This window comes from Dromaius novaehollandiae, chromosome 1, assembly GCF_036370855.1.
Source record: "Dromaius novaehollandiae isolate bDroNov1 chromosome 1, bDroNov1.hap1, whole genome shotgun sequence".
Classification (NCBI taxonomy): Eukaryota; Metazoa; Chordata; class Aves; order Casuariiformes; family Dromaiidae; genus Dromaius; species Dromaius novaehollandiae.
In genome coordinates this window covers 99,271,699-99,284,736 of record NC_088098.1, presented here as the reverse complement: position 1 = coordinate 99,284,736, position 13,038 = coordinate 99,271,699, and the positions used below count along the sequence as shown (strand labels likewise).

Here is a 13,038-nt window from a genome sequence, read left to right as displayed (position 1 = left end):
GTGTATGGCTATCCGTTTTTGTAGCTGATTAATTGCTTCCCTTTGCTAGAATCACCCTGTTTATGTGAATGGGGATGGCTTAGGATTTAACTATTCAACTCTGATACTGCAGCTAAGCTCACTACAGTGTCATTAAAGTTTTTCTGCACATAAGCACATTTTTAGATAGTTTTATGAGCAAACATTTGAAAACTCCAAGGATCAGGCTCTACAGGCAACATTTCCATATCGCTGTTAAGCCAGTAAGTTAATGATTGGCAGAAGACATGGTGCAAATGCAGTAGTTACACTGGTTCACAATTACAACCACAGATTAGCACAATTCATCTGGTACTCACTAGTTGGATACAAGGGCATCTTTATGCTATGGTTGCCCTTTCTAGAGCATCCTTTTCCTAGGAAGCAGTGGGTTGATTCCTAAGTTCCCACACAGACCTTAATCTGGGGCCCTTATGATTTGTCTCTAATGCCAAGCCAGAGCAGTTTTCTGCTCCCCTTTGGTCTATATCTGTCATTATCAAATCTGGATGCAGAAAACTATCAATCAGTGACCATCCCACTGCACTTACCACCCCTCCTCAATAAAATCCTAAAAATATAGCTGGGTAGGGGAGAGGGTCACAGTAACAAATATATTTGGGTCCTGTCAGAATGCATAAGGGAAAAGGGGAGAAGGAAGAGTATTTCCTGGCAGTTTCTTTAATTGATCAGCACTGTAGAAATGTAGAAATCTGGTCCCTTAGGCCAGGACAGCTTCTATACCAGATATATTTTGACATGCAAAGCATGATATAGCACACACGCATCTCCAAGATGCTTAGTGCCAGGTTAATCCTGTTGTTCTTCCCCTTTCTCCAAACACTACCTTACGTCAGCCCCATTTTGGGTTATTCTGGAGAATAATGAGGGACCACGCCCAGCCATTCTTCTGATATTGCCACTTCTCTGTCCTCAGTATTATATATGCCATTTTTATAGCATAACCTGGCGGCATGCTGGTGACAGGATCTGCCTTTAGCACTCAGGGCAGGGCAGGAAACTGTGTGTGAGGGCTCGGGGTTATCTCACCTTCCACACCAACAGAAATGCTGCAAAGTGCTGGAAGACCTGTTGTCACTATGAGCTTAGTACCTACTGTAAAGCAAGTAACACACTTTGCTACTTCAGATGCAAAGCTACTTATCTCTCCAGCTGCCCCATCTGCAGTGTCTACTAGGGCCTTTTACTGCCCATTTCAATCAGTAGCTGAAGCTTTAAGAGGCAGCATGGTACACTGAAACACAAACTTGTTGACTTTGGGAACATGAGACGTGTGGAAATGGTATTTGGCAGAAATTGTAAAGACTACTGATTTATATGTGTTCCCATCTCCACTCCTCACCTCTGAACATCTCAGCATGTCCTGTAGTTCTGTTCCTCGGCAGCCTGGGTAGGCTGTTTACAGAGAAGTCCTATACTTCCTCTTTAGTCTAGGTCTGTACTACTGTGACCATGATCCCACACACTTCCAATGAAATTCACACTGAGCGATGTAGGCTTAGGCCCACAGGAAGCAATAAAATATGCTTGCTCATCCCGGAGTATCACAGGAAATTAACAGATGACAGTCTTTAACACATTGTTTTAATAAATTATAGTTTTGTACTCTAGTTTAAAGATCACTGTGAAATCTGAGATAGGAAGCTGAGGGTGGTATCTCTTCTTTTTCATAATGCTTGTTTGCACATTGCCTTTTTTTTCTTCTTCTTTGTACTACTGAAACATTAAAACAGCCACAGAAGCAGCCCAGCATTCAAGAGCAACACCATTCATTTTGGCTGGGAGCTCCCAACACTGTCCTGCAAACTTATCGGAGAAACCTTTTAAAACAAGGACGACAAATATACTTAGTTATACACTTGGCTAACAGGACAAAAATTAGGTAGCAGTATGAAAAAGGGACACAACAATAGCCATTATCAGCCAGTCAATGAGTTCATAAAGAGAAGTAAGGGTTGACATTGGCTCCTCATTAAACTTAAGAATAGTTTGTCTTTTGCTTGCTTTTAAAACCTCAAAAGTTTAATAGGAGAAAAATGTTTCTTTATGCCTAATACCTCAGATCTCTTCTTTTGCAAATGGAAGTTTCAGGTTCCCCCTCCCCCCTTCATTTCTAGAGAGGCTGCCAAGTCTTCTGAGAGCTAAAAGCAACAAGTTTCTGTTAAACGTTACTTCATGCTTCTGGTATTAATCTAATAGAAGGCTAGATGGGGAGGAGGGGGAGAAGCAATGAAAGCTTATTTCCTGCCATGCAGTGGGAAATCCATAGAAAATTCAGATCTAACACAAATTTTAGCAGCTGGATGACTGCTTTAGCTTTGCCATAGGAACATGCAACTACGTACTATTTGTCTAGAACAAGAAAACAAACGTCAAGCAAAAGGAAAAAGAAAAATAAGAGTAGTAGCTGTAAATACCCTGATTAAACCATCCTATTCAACTAGTCAGGCTAGAAATATCAACACATTTTGCAAATCGCCTTATAGTTCTGTTAACATTACTAATAAGAATGTTCATGGAAACACAAAATATACAAAGAAATAGTCTCGCTAATAAGCACTTCAACAAATATTTACTTGGGAAGTACTCCAGCAACCACTTTGAAAAGAGTCTTAGCGGGTTTGAGAATCATGCAATCAAGACACTGAACTAAAACTCCACAATGGAGGTGAAAAAATATAACACAACCAGCAGATTGTCAGTACTTGACATAAAGTCAGACACAACAGTCCTTTAGGAATTCAAAGGATGAAATACAGCCTTAGAAATCATATGTCAAATAGCTTTTAGGAGTACCTTTCTAAAGACTGCAGCCTGCTTGCTGATAACTTTTTGTATTCAGGCTATATTCCCTGGATAAGTTCTTCTTTGGGAAGAGCTTGCCTGTTTTTCCTGATGATAATTTCTAGGAGGGGGATTCTCACAAATGTAGCTCTTTATCTCGATCATTTTTTAAAAAAAGTTTTTGTTCTTCTTGCGTGCTTTTTGCTCAGCCTTTACTCCACCTGTTTCTCACACACCATATGGCTCAAATCACAACATATTGCAGAAGTCAAGATTGTTTTTTTCTGTTGATGCAGAGAAAGATTAATATGGTACATGTGCTTAAATTGAACCCTGTTTTGTAGATAAAATGGGGCTATAGTTTATTTGTGCATATTTGTACAGGGTAAACCTGTATGTACTTGGAAGCATCCATTCTGATTCTGCACCTTAGCAAATTGTCTTGATTATAATGCTTTACCTGCCCGCTGATGCATGAGATCGATGGAGTGAACATGACAGATGTTTTTTATGTCACTAGCTGCGGCCAACTGTTATACTCAAAGTGTTAATTATTTGCATCAGTCACAGAATTGGATTGAGCAAAATGGAAGACTCAAAGACTCTCAGGGGCAATGATAGCAGAGAAAAAAGAACCTAACACCCAAAACACTAAGTAGAAGCTATGCTATGTGAACAGAGAGGCTTCTCTCGGGGCAGATAAACACAAGGCTGGAACATTTGATAGTTATAGCTTGAAGGACTGATGGGCAGGAGAGACAGGAAAAAAAAAAAACCCTTGGAAACGAGTGAGCAAATGAGAAAAGTTGCAGTGGATATTGCATTTAGGAAGAAGTTTGAAAAGATGGAGCTTCTGAGGCATATAGCGTTTGCTGGAAAGGCAGAGATGTCTAACCAGAAAACTGTTTCCAGTTTCTTTATATTGTGTTCATAAAATAACAAGACTTTCTGCATGTATTTTAACTCAACAGGATGGTTGCCACTGCTCTCTCTGTCCTCCAAAAATTCCAGCGGGTATCAGCTTTTCCTTGTAATGGAAACAATCTGGCAGAACTTCAAAAACTTGATAACAGCTTATACAAAGAAAGGACAACAATAGTTAGCTATACTTTGCTATTATAGTGTTGTGTCCCCCCCCTTTTTTTTTCTTATTAAGAGAAGTTGGCTAGACTGTCCTTTTATAATGGTGCCATTTGCATCCTGTAGCACTTCAGGAAGAGAATGTGAAAATGTAGCTATAATAGAATTTGTTCAGGAAAGGATATCTAACAGCTCAACTTTCATCAAATATGCCAGGGGATACAAGAGCACTGGGAAATCATTCAGTCATTTAGAAACTATCTGCCTGAGCTTAGAAACTGAAATGGGAGTTTTGAAAGATAAGGATATATGAGTAGTCCATTTCTTTGTCTGAAGGCACAGAAATCACCCAACCCTAATAAACATTGCCTTTATGTTACAAACACAACAAAGAATCTAGGAATCTGTGTGAAAAAAAAATATTTAGTAATATGAAATAACCTTTTCATTTTATCAAATTATAAATTTGCTTTTTACAGACAAATCCAGGGCCTCGCAGTTCAAATAATTCCATCTCAGTCTGAATGTTGCATCTTTCTTGTTTGTTTTTAGTATTTGGCCCCAGTAGGGCTGCAGGTTCAGTTTGGAGATTGTCCTAACTTTCCACATAATGCCAAATGGCATTTGCACTAAGTTAAGGCTATGCGATCTGCTGTACTTTGCATACATTTAAGAATTATGCTGGGGCTTATGATGACCAGAGGCTGAGTATCTACAGAAATAGGTCACTTTTACTTCTCTGGGGGGGGAAAAAAAAAAAAAAAAAAAAAAACTCTTTTAAAAATATTTGAGTTCCTCACTTTTTCCCCTCCTCCCCTTCTTTCCTGATCATACACAACTGAAGAAATGGCCTTTGTTAGTTTTTCTGGGCTGGCAAGAAGCCCAAAGATCCAGCTGACAAAAATTTCAAGTCAGCAAAGCCAATGGGAGGAATGTCCTTTTCAGAGTCCATGTTTCACAGCCTTGCAGTCACAGAGCATCTCGAAAGCTCCACGCAAGTGCTCTCCATTTCAACTCGTTGCAGATCGGATCATCCTTCCTCGGTTTGGTAGGCGTTGGTAACTGGCTCTCCTCATGCTCCCATGCAGCTGCTGCCCAGTGTCTGAGCGCTGAGCGACAGCAAAGGTCCTAACCTCAGCTCCCATCCGGGAGTTAAAGCAGCAATCCCAAGATTCGGTGGGTTGGCTCCCATCTCTCCCACCCCAAAGCTGGGCTTCTTAAATCCTGCCTTTGCTGTGTAGCGATCAGCTGAGTAGCTGCCAACGACGCATGGAGTCAGGAAGGCCTAAAGCACACGAACTGCTCTGGGCACACAGTGCAGAGGGGGCCCGTCCGCCTGCCGCGTTCCCCACCCCGTGGCACAGCACCTGTAGCACGTGGCAGCACACATCAGGAGCAAAGCAACTTAACAGGACTGTGTTAGCCTGTGGACTTTGGGTATATTCAGCAAAAAGTCCCTGAGTTAACTACTTGCGAGCTGCTATTAATCTTACCCCCATACTGGAGCACGTACCAAATTTCTAACATAAAATAGTCAAGTATCTCACAGAAGCTGTTCAGTAGTCAGAGAAACCATAGGTGCTGTGAGCAAACTTAAGTGTCTCCCTCATATATTAGTTGGATAAGATGAATCATTTAGTTTTTTCCCCAAAAAGCAATTCAGTGCTTTTCAAGAAAATAAAGAACACAGTAAATAAAGGATTGAACAGTGGGCACAGCAATTTACACTAGGGCTTCACAGTAGAGAGATGATTTCTTCTGCAATCAGAGCACTTCATATAATGTAAAGATAAGCACTTACTTCTTGCACAATTTTCTTCCTCTAGCCTACAAAACAAGAGATCACTTTTCTCTCTACTCCTTCCCTTTCCCCAGTGGTCCTTTTGGCATTTACCTCCTCTTATTTTGGATTTCCTGTCTGTACACTAGGGAAAGCATTTTCCTGTGAGAAACAAATGTCACATTGCCGATTTGTTTGGATGCCAAAAGACTAAGTCTATCCTTTATGTGAGGCAAAGTTTTCATCTACCTGTTATGAGAATACTACAGTCCTAAGACTTTTCTTTCCTTGCCCATTTTAATTGGGACTAGCTTTAGAAAATGAGCTTTATGGACTGGTTTATGGGACACTTCCATCGTGTCCCTAGCAGAGATGCTATTTCTATTCATTAAATTAAGTTAACTTACCTCTTTCAGATAAGTGAAAACCTGAATTAGACTAAATCTCAAAGTGAAAACCAAACATTAAACATTTTTGAAAACATATCTACTTCCTGGAGGGTCCTCTGTAGCACATATCTTTCCTGTTGCTGTATTTGACGTTTTGCTCTGAGAAGGGGAGAAGAGCAAGGGAGAACACTCCGTATCTCTGCACATGTACAGAGAATAGGGCAGAGCAACTCAGCTAAAAGCATCCAGATACAGTGGTATAAACATGCTCAGGAGCTGTTTCTGAAAGCAGTTTTTTCATGAGGGGCAATCTTGATGGCAAATAAAACCTAATTATTTATGGAAATGAAGACAGTAGGACATGGGAGAAAAAAAGATCATAGATGGAAGGATTTAAGACTTGCGTCTGATCAGTGCAGGTCCTAGGAGATGTGTCTGCTATGATGGTTGGGACCCAAAACCTGTTTCACCTCAAACACAGATTAGAGGTTGTGTCTTTCATCAGTAACTGAGGAGACCGGTGAACTATTAACCTCTGGACTGGAAGTTTGCCAAGGCTGCAGAGACCCCAGACTACTTGCTGACAGGGTTTTGAAGTGTTTGGAAAAGATGGAGGTGCTACTTTTCTTCTCTGGCTCTGCGGGGTGTAGAAGACGCAACATAATTACGCTGTAAAGACAGAAAAATCATTTCTGAAGGATCACCGAGGAATGTGTTTTTTGTATGTGCATGCTCAAATACACGGTGTGGATGTTATATCAAAACCTTGTATTTGAACATACATAATTGCGGCAGAGTGCTAAAGACTGGCTAAAGAATATGGCAGGATATATTGCTTAGTACATTTTCTTTTAGAGGTCTTCAGGGTGCTTGGTACTTAAGACATTGAAAATGCCTTAGAGCTCTTTGCTATCCTCATGTGGTACATTATAAGAGATGTTAGATCACCATGATTGCAACAGCACAACTGTGGCACACAACAGTTTGTGGCTTTGAAGACGTTGTACTAAACGTCTTCAGGCTGTTATAGAGCATTGGGGAGTGTTTTGTGGCTTGTGGTATATGCAGGATGGGTGATGTGTGGACCTTTTAGGACTAACCAGCTATTGCCCCTGTGCTTCTGGGGGACTGGATTGGATGACCCAGGCAGTCTATTCCATGTGCGATGTGCAGTATTTTATACTGCTTACCATTTTGTGTGAAGTGTTTGCCTTCATTGTATTCTCACTTTGAAAGTTGACTAAAACCTGTCTTTTCACATACAAAAGGGCTTTTTCTTACAAAGGTCTAGAGGTTTAACTCTGGATAATGCATTCTGGAAAGCTCTGAAACGCCAGTACTCTCTCCTGTGTATGACCAAAGAGCTAACTGAGTTAGAGAAGAATACAACAGAATTATGTATAGTATTGCTTCAGTTTTATCTTGAGTCCATCCCCTTTGCATTGCCTATGATAGAGGTGTAAGAAGAATCTGTGTACTCAACATTTAGGGATCATTCATGGGACTAATGCAACTTAGCATCAGACAGTGCTTTAATAAAAGTCAGACTCAGTTGTACAGGACATTACATGGAGCCTTTCGACACTTTAAAGTGAGGGAAGCTATCTATGGGAGGAACTAAACAGTTCTTGAACTTTGTCTCAGTTGCAGCCCAAACTCATTATATTAGAAATCTCTTAAGATCATGCTTATAGACTGTCAAAGTCTCTTTTTCAAATAAAGACATAAGTGACATCCTTTCTGTCACAGCTAACCAATCTGTGGTGAAACTAGTCAACAAAGGGAAAAATCATGCAAAAGATCTGGTCTCTTCTAAGCAATGAGATCGAAAGGGTGAATAATGAAGTAAAGCTCATTCAAGAGAGACAGCACATGGGACACTGCAGTAATCAGAAGATAATGCAAAGGTTAGCTGTGGTCAAGCTAACTGTATAATCAAGAGAAAAGGCAAACCTTGAAACCTAAGGGCAAATCTCACTGTGTTCAATTCAACTCTGGAGTAAGTAGATATGGCTACATAAAAAGTACTAGTAACATCTACTCAGGCTAGGTGGACTTTGATTTTATTCTGACCTGACTTTTCCCTTTAAAACAATATTCATTTGTACTTTTTGCATAGAAATCTGAAGTAGAATCACCTGTAAAGGATTTACTTGCTTAACTGCAGCTAGAAGCAGAGATATTGCCATCACAATAATGGGGAGATCCATCATTGTTACCTTGTTTGGAGCTGAGCGGTTGGCCAGTATTTCTGGGTCACTTCTCTCTGACAGATGGACAGATGATGGAATCTGGTACTGTGTTTTTCTGATACAAATGCTTTTGATTTCAAAGCTAGTCCATAAACACTCTTTTCCCTGTATCAGGCAGACTCTCAAAACAGGTAGCACCTCCCTTGTTCACTCTGAGTCGCGAGAATCCAACTCCTGAAAAACACTCTGCTTTTATTCAGAGTCAAGCTGCAAGTACTTCTTTTTACTGGGACTTTCTCGATGCTTTGTCTATGTGCTTCGCTGGTGTCTTTCTGGAATCTCTCCCACATGAACAATAGTCAGCCACCTGCACATTAACTCAGCCCGTTATCAAACCCTCCACCCACACAACACAGATTCTTACCCAACTTTGTATATACTCTTATTTCTGGGGTGGTGGCTCCTATTGTTTCAGCTATCTAGTCCATAAAGCTTAATTGCACTTTGCAGTTGACTCAAATGAAGGGTGGTTGTTACACCCACTACCTTCAGCAAGACTTCACACAACTGCCAGCATTACAAGATGTGCATTTTTAGTACCTAAACAAGCCATTGCAAGTACGTCCCTCAGAGCTACTCAACAGGACATGAACCACTGACAACAACTCAACTGTTCTCAAACACACAAACATGTTCCCATAAAACTCCTAGAGCTGCAGATGATCTTCCTCTGTCTTCCAATAGTAAAGCAGCATTGCATTTAAATGGACCAGCTCGTTTTTCCTTGACAAAGGTAGTATCTGAGTATCACAGAGAAACAGTCTCTTCCACTCTTCCTCTTGCCCTTTAAATCATCCTCTCTCCCCAGCCAATTCTGTTTTCCAATTAAGTCTGCCAATCCCTTTGCTGCCAGAGCTGGATTTTTCATTACTGTAGATACATAACTGTGAACTGCAACTCCACACATTTCAAAATTAACCTGTATGGTCAGCTAACCTCATTTGACAGACACAGCGTAGCCAGAATGTTTTGACAAAAAATGGATTTTTTTTTACCTTTCAGTCAAAGCTGGTATTTTTTGCAGTGAGTTGAAACCGTTTTCATACTCTGGAGAGCTACAGGCTGTGGGACATCCACATTCAAGTTCCTGCTGAGTCCATCTGAGAGAGTCTGGGGTAAAAATCTCTGCTCTGAATTAGACAGAACTATCACTTCAAAGCAGGGTGCATCTTATGTCAGGACAGTTTCTGGTACCATGAAACAAATGTTCACAGATTAAAGCATCACATTAGACTAAAAAAATTTCAAGATCCCCTAATCTTCTGAGAAGCAACTGTCATACTCCAACAGTAACAGAACCGCAGCACTAACAGCAACAGAGTTCAGGCAGAAACTTTTAGGCTTTCAATGTTCATATGATATTTCCAGGCTTTTGGAGATGCTTCAGAGTACAAATCTCTTGGGAGCTGACTCGTGCCAACCTGGCCCTCCCCAGCTGGTTCAGGTTTTTGCCCCTGCCTTTGCTTTGCAGGCAGAGACTGACAGCGACGCAGCAAGGCACGCTGCCCTTTGTGGAGTGCAGCAGAGTGCTCTGAGCACAGCAGAAAGCTCATCTCCCTGGGCCACATGTCTCTGTACTGCAGTCGATGCCTCAACACGACTGTGCCCTTTAGGACAGTCTCCTTTAATGCTGCTTTCCTAACACTGCAGAATTGGGCTGGTTCCCAAACTGATGAATGATCCCTGTTTACCTAATGATGCTATCCTGACCTAGAACAAAGATGTCCTTTCACTGTCCCATTTGGCACAGGAAATACATCAGCTTCTTCAAACTTTAAAACATGTATTTGGAGCTTTTCCATTTAAAGTAAAGAGACTTGCATGGAAGCTTCTTGCCAAGACCCGCTTCGTGGAACACGAGGGACTGTGATGCAAAGTGAATAAATAAGCTGCTTCCTTGCATGAGGATGGGGGTAGTCCTCAGCCTGGCAGTCATGCCCTGGCAGAAATCTTGCCTGGCACCTATTTTTGCCAACCAACAGGTTATGACCTTAGGCAACACACTGTTTAGAACAGACAAGTAATTTGCTCATGCTAACAAAGAAAATGGAACGTATGAGTAGGCTTTGGAAATCCCATGGAAGGTTTATTTTATCTGGTGACTGATGAGCAGATTGCAAAAATGTGTAAGTACTTCTGGGAAGTATGAGATCCCAGAACTGGTCCATCCCAGGAAATTGCCCCATCAATAGGCAAAATGGGCATGCTCCCTCTTGCTTTCTCTCTCTGTGGCTTGATGACTCTTCCTTCCTTTTCTGGCCAAATCATGATTCCACATCAACAGGTGAGGTGAAGAGTATCTCTGTGCCAATTTGCTCACTATATAAGCCAATTAGCTAGCACATGAGCTGTAAATTTGAGATACCTCAGGCAGGGGAGGAAGTTCATGCTGAATTGATACCCCTCACTTCCCAGATGAGAGGTGCACACTGCCACAACTCAAAAGAGCACAGCGAGTCCGCTGTGTATAGAGAGACAACATAGGTGCCTGAGCCCAGGCCATGAGTCCCCATGCCAAATATTTCATCCTTTCAAAGCTGTGAACATGCACACAGCCTGGGGGAGCACAGGGATTTTTGACACACTTTTGTCAACAGCCCTTCCTTAGGCATTTGCTCTCTCCAGTAGGCTACAAAGCTCCTTTTGGGGCACCTAGACCAGGGCTGTCTCTAAGGCCTAGGTACTTAAAAGTTAGGCACGTTGCAACTCAGTGTTTCTGTGCCTCAGCTGCTGCTGTGGTAACAGCTTGCACTGTAATGCAGATCTGCAAGGGATTTGTACAGGTGACTACCAGCTGGGATTTTTCTAGCTTAAGTGCTCAGTTTTCTTTTAACAAGATTTTTAAAATACACCTTGATATGTTTTTAAAAGAAAATTAAAAAATGTGGAAATAGCATTACATAGAAACTTCAGAACTGAGCACAGACCTCTATTCTCTGGGGTCAAAGGTAAAACAGACTTGGGAGCTAGTGTCACATCTCTGCTTTCAGCAGGTGCTAACACTTCACTCTGAAAAGGCTTAAAGAATTTGACTCACAAGCATATGCATCTCCCACCCTAAATTCAGTAGCCCTTGGTGAAGTGTTCCATAAAATTCAGCCTGAGGCAAATGTCCCATTACAGAGTAGTTCATTCTTGACTTTTGAGTTAGTCAAGTCCTAAACCATTGACTGGAAAGTTAAAGCAGCCCTGAATGCATATATTTGTACCTGCTCTGCCTATACAATACAGTGCTCCCCAAGGAATGACTGACAAAGCATGGATCCTTGCTATACTTTTAACATAGGTTATCTAGACTAGAGTGAGTTTTTGCCAATCACACTGTGAGTGGGCAGAAGAGAGGCAATCATAGAAGCAGCTGTTTGGCTTAGGTGACTTGTCAACATGGTCTCCCCAGGTCTCCCCCTAATTTTCTGTGCCCTCTGTAACCTCTCATTATGCCAGCTGACCTCAGAAATATCAGCATCCTGCAGCCAAAACATACAGAGCCAACAAACAGCATAAGCTCACCTTCAAAGTGATATGGTAATCCTCCGCGTGAGGCACCCACACTTCGAGTTTAATCATCGCTTTCCAGAAGCTGGGGTCAGCATTCAGGCCTCCCTTTATGAAGACGTATTAAACCCTTCTCCGGATCAGAGCACACGCGAGGCTGCTGGAAGGCAGAATAACTGTAGGGACGGAGCCAAGGCACACTGATATTGCAGGAGTCTATTTGAAGGCTTGGCCTCAATTAGCATATAAATGAAGTGATACACACAGCCCTGGCTTGCCAGAAAATGAGACAGACTAATCTCCCCAATTTGGCAGCTCTCTAGAGCATTAGTTTGTGAATGAAGAGCCAAGCACTCCTCAAGCCAAGCTGGGTCCACAGCTTACAGCCAATTGCCTTTACGTGGCTAAAACAGGTCTTGAAAAGTAGTGGAGCAGACCAGCACTTTTACTGCTCTTAAATTTAGCTTCTATTGTAGGAAAGTGACTTTTAAGATACTTATCCCAGCTCTACGAGAACTATAGCATTTCACTTATTGTACATACAGGCCCAGATGAGATGTGGTATAGCCTTCCTGGTCAAGAGTGCTGGCCATTAACAGAGTGCTTGATTTTATTCCAAGTAAAGGAGAAGGAATTGCAAGTCCACAGGAAAAATGATATGGAAGAGATGTGACCACATAGCTGCTGAGCTTGGACACAAGCAGGAATTTTACTTACAAAGCTTTTTTAGGATGAAGAATAAGAAAACAAAAATAGAAACAAAGACTTTGAGAACTGGTGCACAAGAGTGCAGAGAAAATGAGTACTTGTATTTATTTGTACAGCCTGGGCAAGCCTTTTAAGGTATTTCAATTAACAGAGGAGAAAAGGCTTGTGTTTTTGTACAAATGCCTTTCACATTCATTAGGGTTTAGCTTGCCTTCTTTAAATATTTTCAATTGTCAGGGCCTCCCCTTAGACGCAAAAGCAAGGAAATCTAAGCACAAAGGCATGCAGATTTTTCCAAGAGCAGTGCAGTCTTGCTTCCTATAGCTACATAGTCTACTTTGGGGAAGATCAAATTTCTAAGGGAGAAATTAAAAAACAGATTTAAGCATAGGTAAAATGGAAAAGGAAGAACAGTGCCAGGCTAAAATGGTCTTTTTTTCATTCAGGCATTTTAACTCTGGTTTCAATAAGCTGACTTAAAAAAAAAAAAAAAAATGCATTCTCCATTTAC

General features: G+C 41.4%; 1 protein-coding gene across 6 annotated transcripts in view; it reads right to left on the bottom strand.

Moving 5' to 3' along the window:
• The window catches only part of PHLDB2 (pleckstrin homology like domain family B member 2), an 88,581-nt gene extending 76,527 nt beyond the window's left edge, over positions 1 to 12,054 (bottom strand). For 3 of the 6 annotated variants that reach the window (XM_064522045.1, XM_064522092.1, XM_064522070.1), the window contains exon 1: positions 11,835 to 12,052. Coding sequence is in view for 3 of the 6 variants with exons in the window: in XM_064522092.1 (XP_064378162.1) it covers positions 11,835 to 11,891 (57 nt within the window). In the remaining 3 variants the exon portion in view is untranslated. Of the gene's footprint in view, positions 1 to 8,291; positions 8,499 to 9,319; positions 9,512 to 11,834 lie in introns of all 6 variants that reach the window. The other 3 variants (XM_064522049.1, XM_064522081.1, XM_064522039.1) reach the window with 3 other exon arrangements.
• Positions 12,055 to 13,038: the final 984 nt, after the last annotated feature.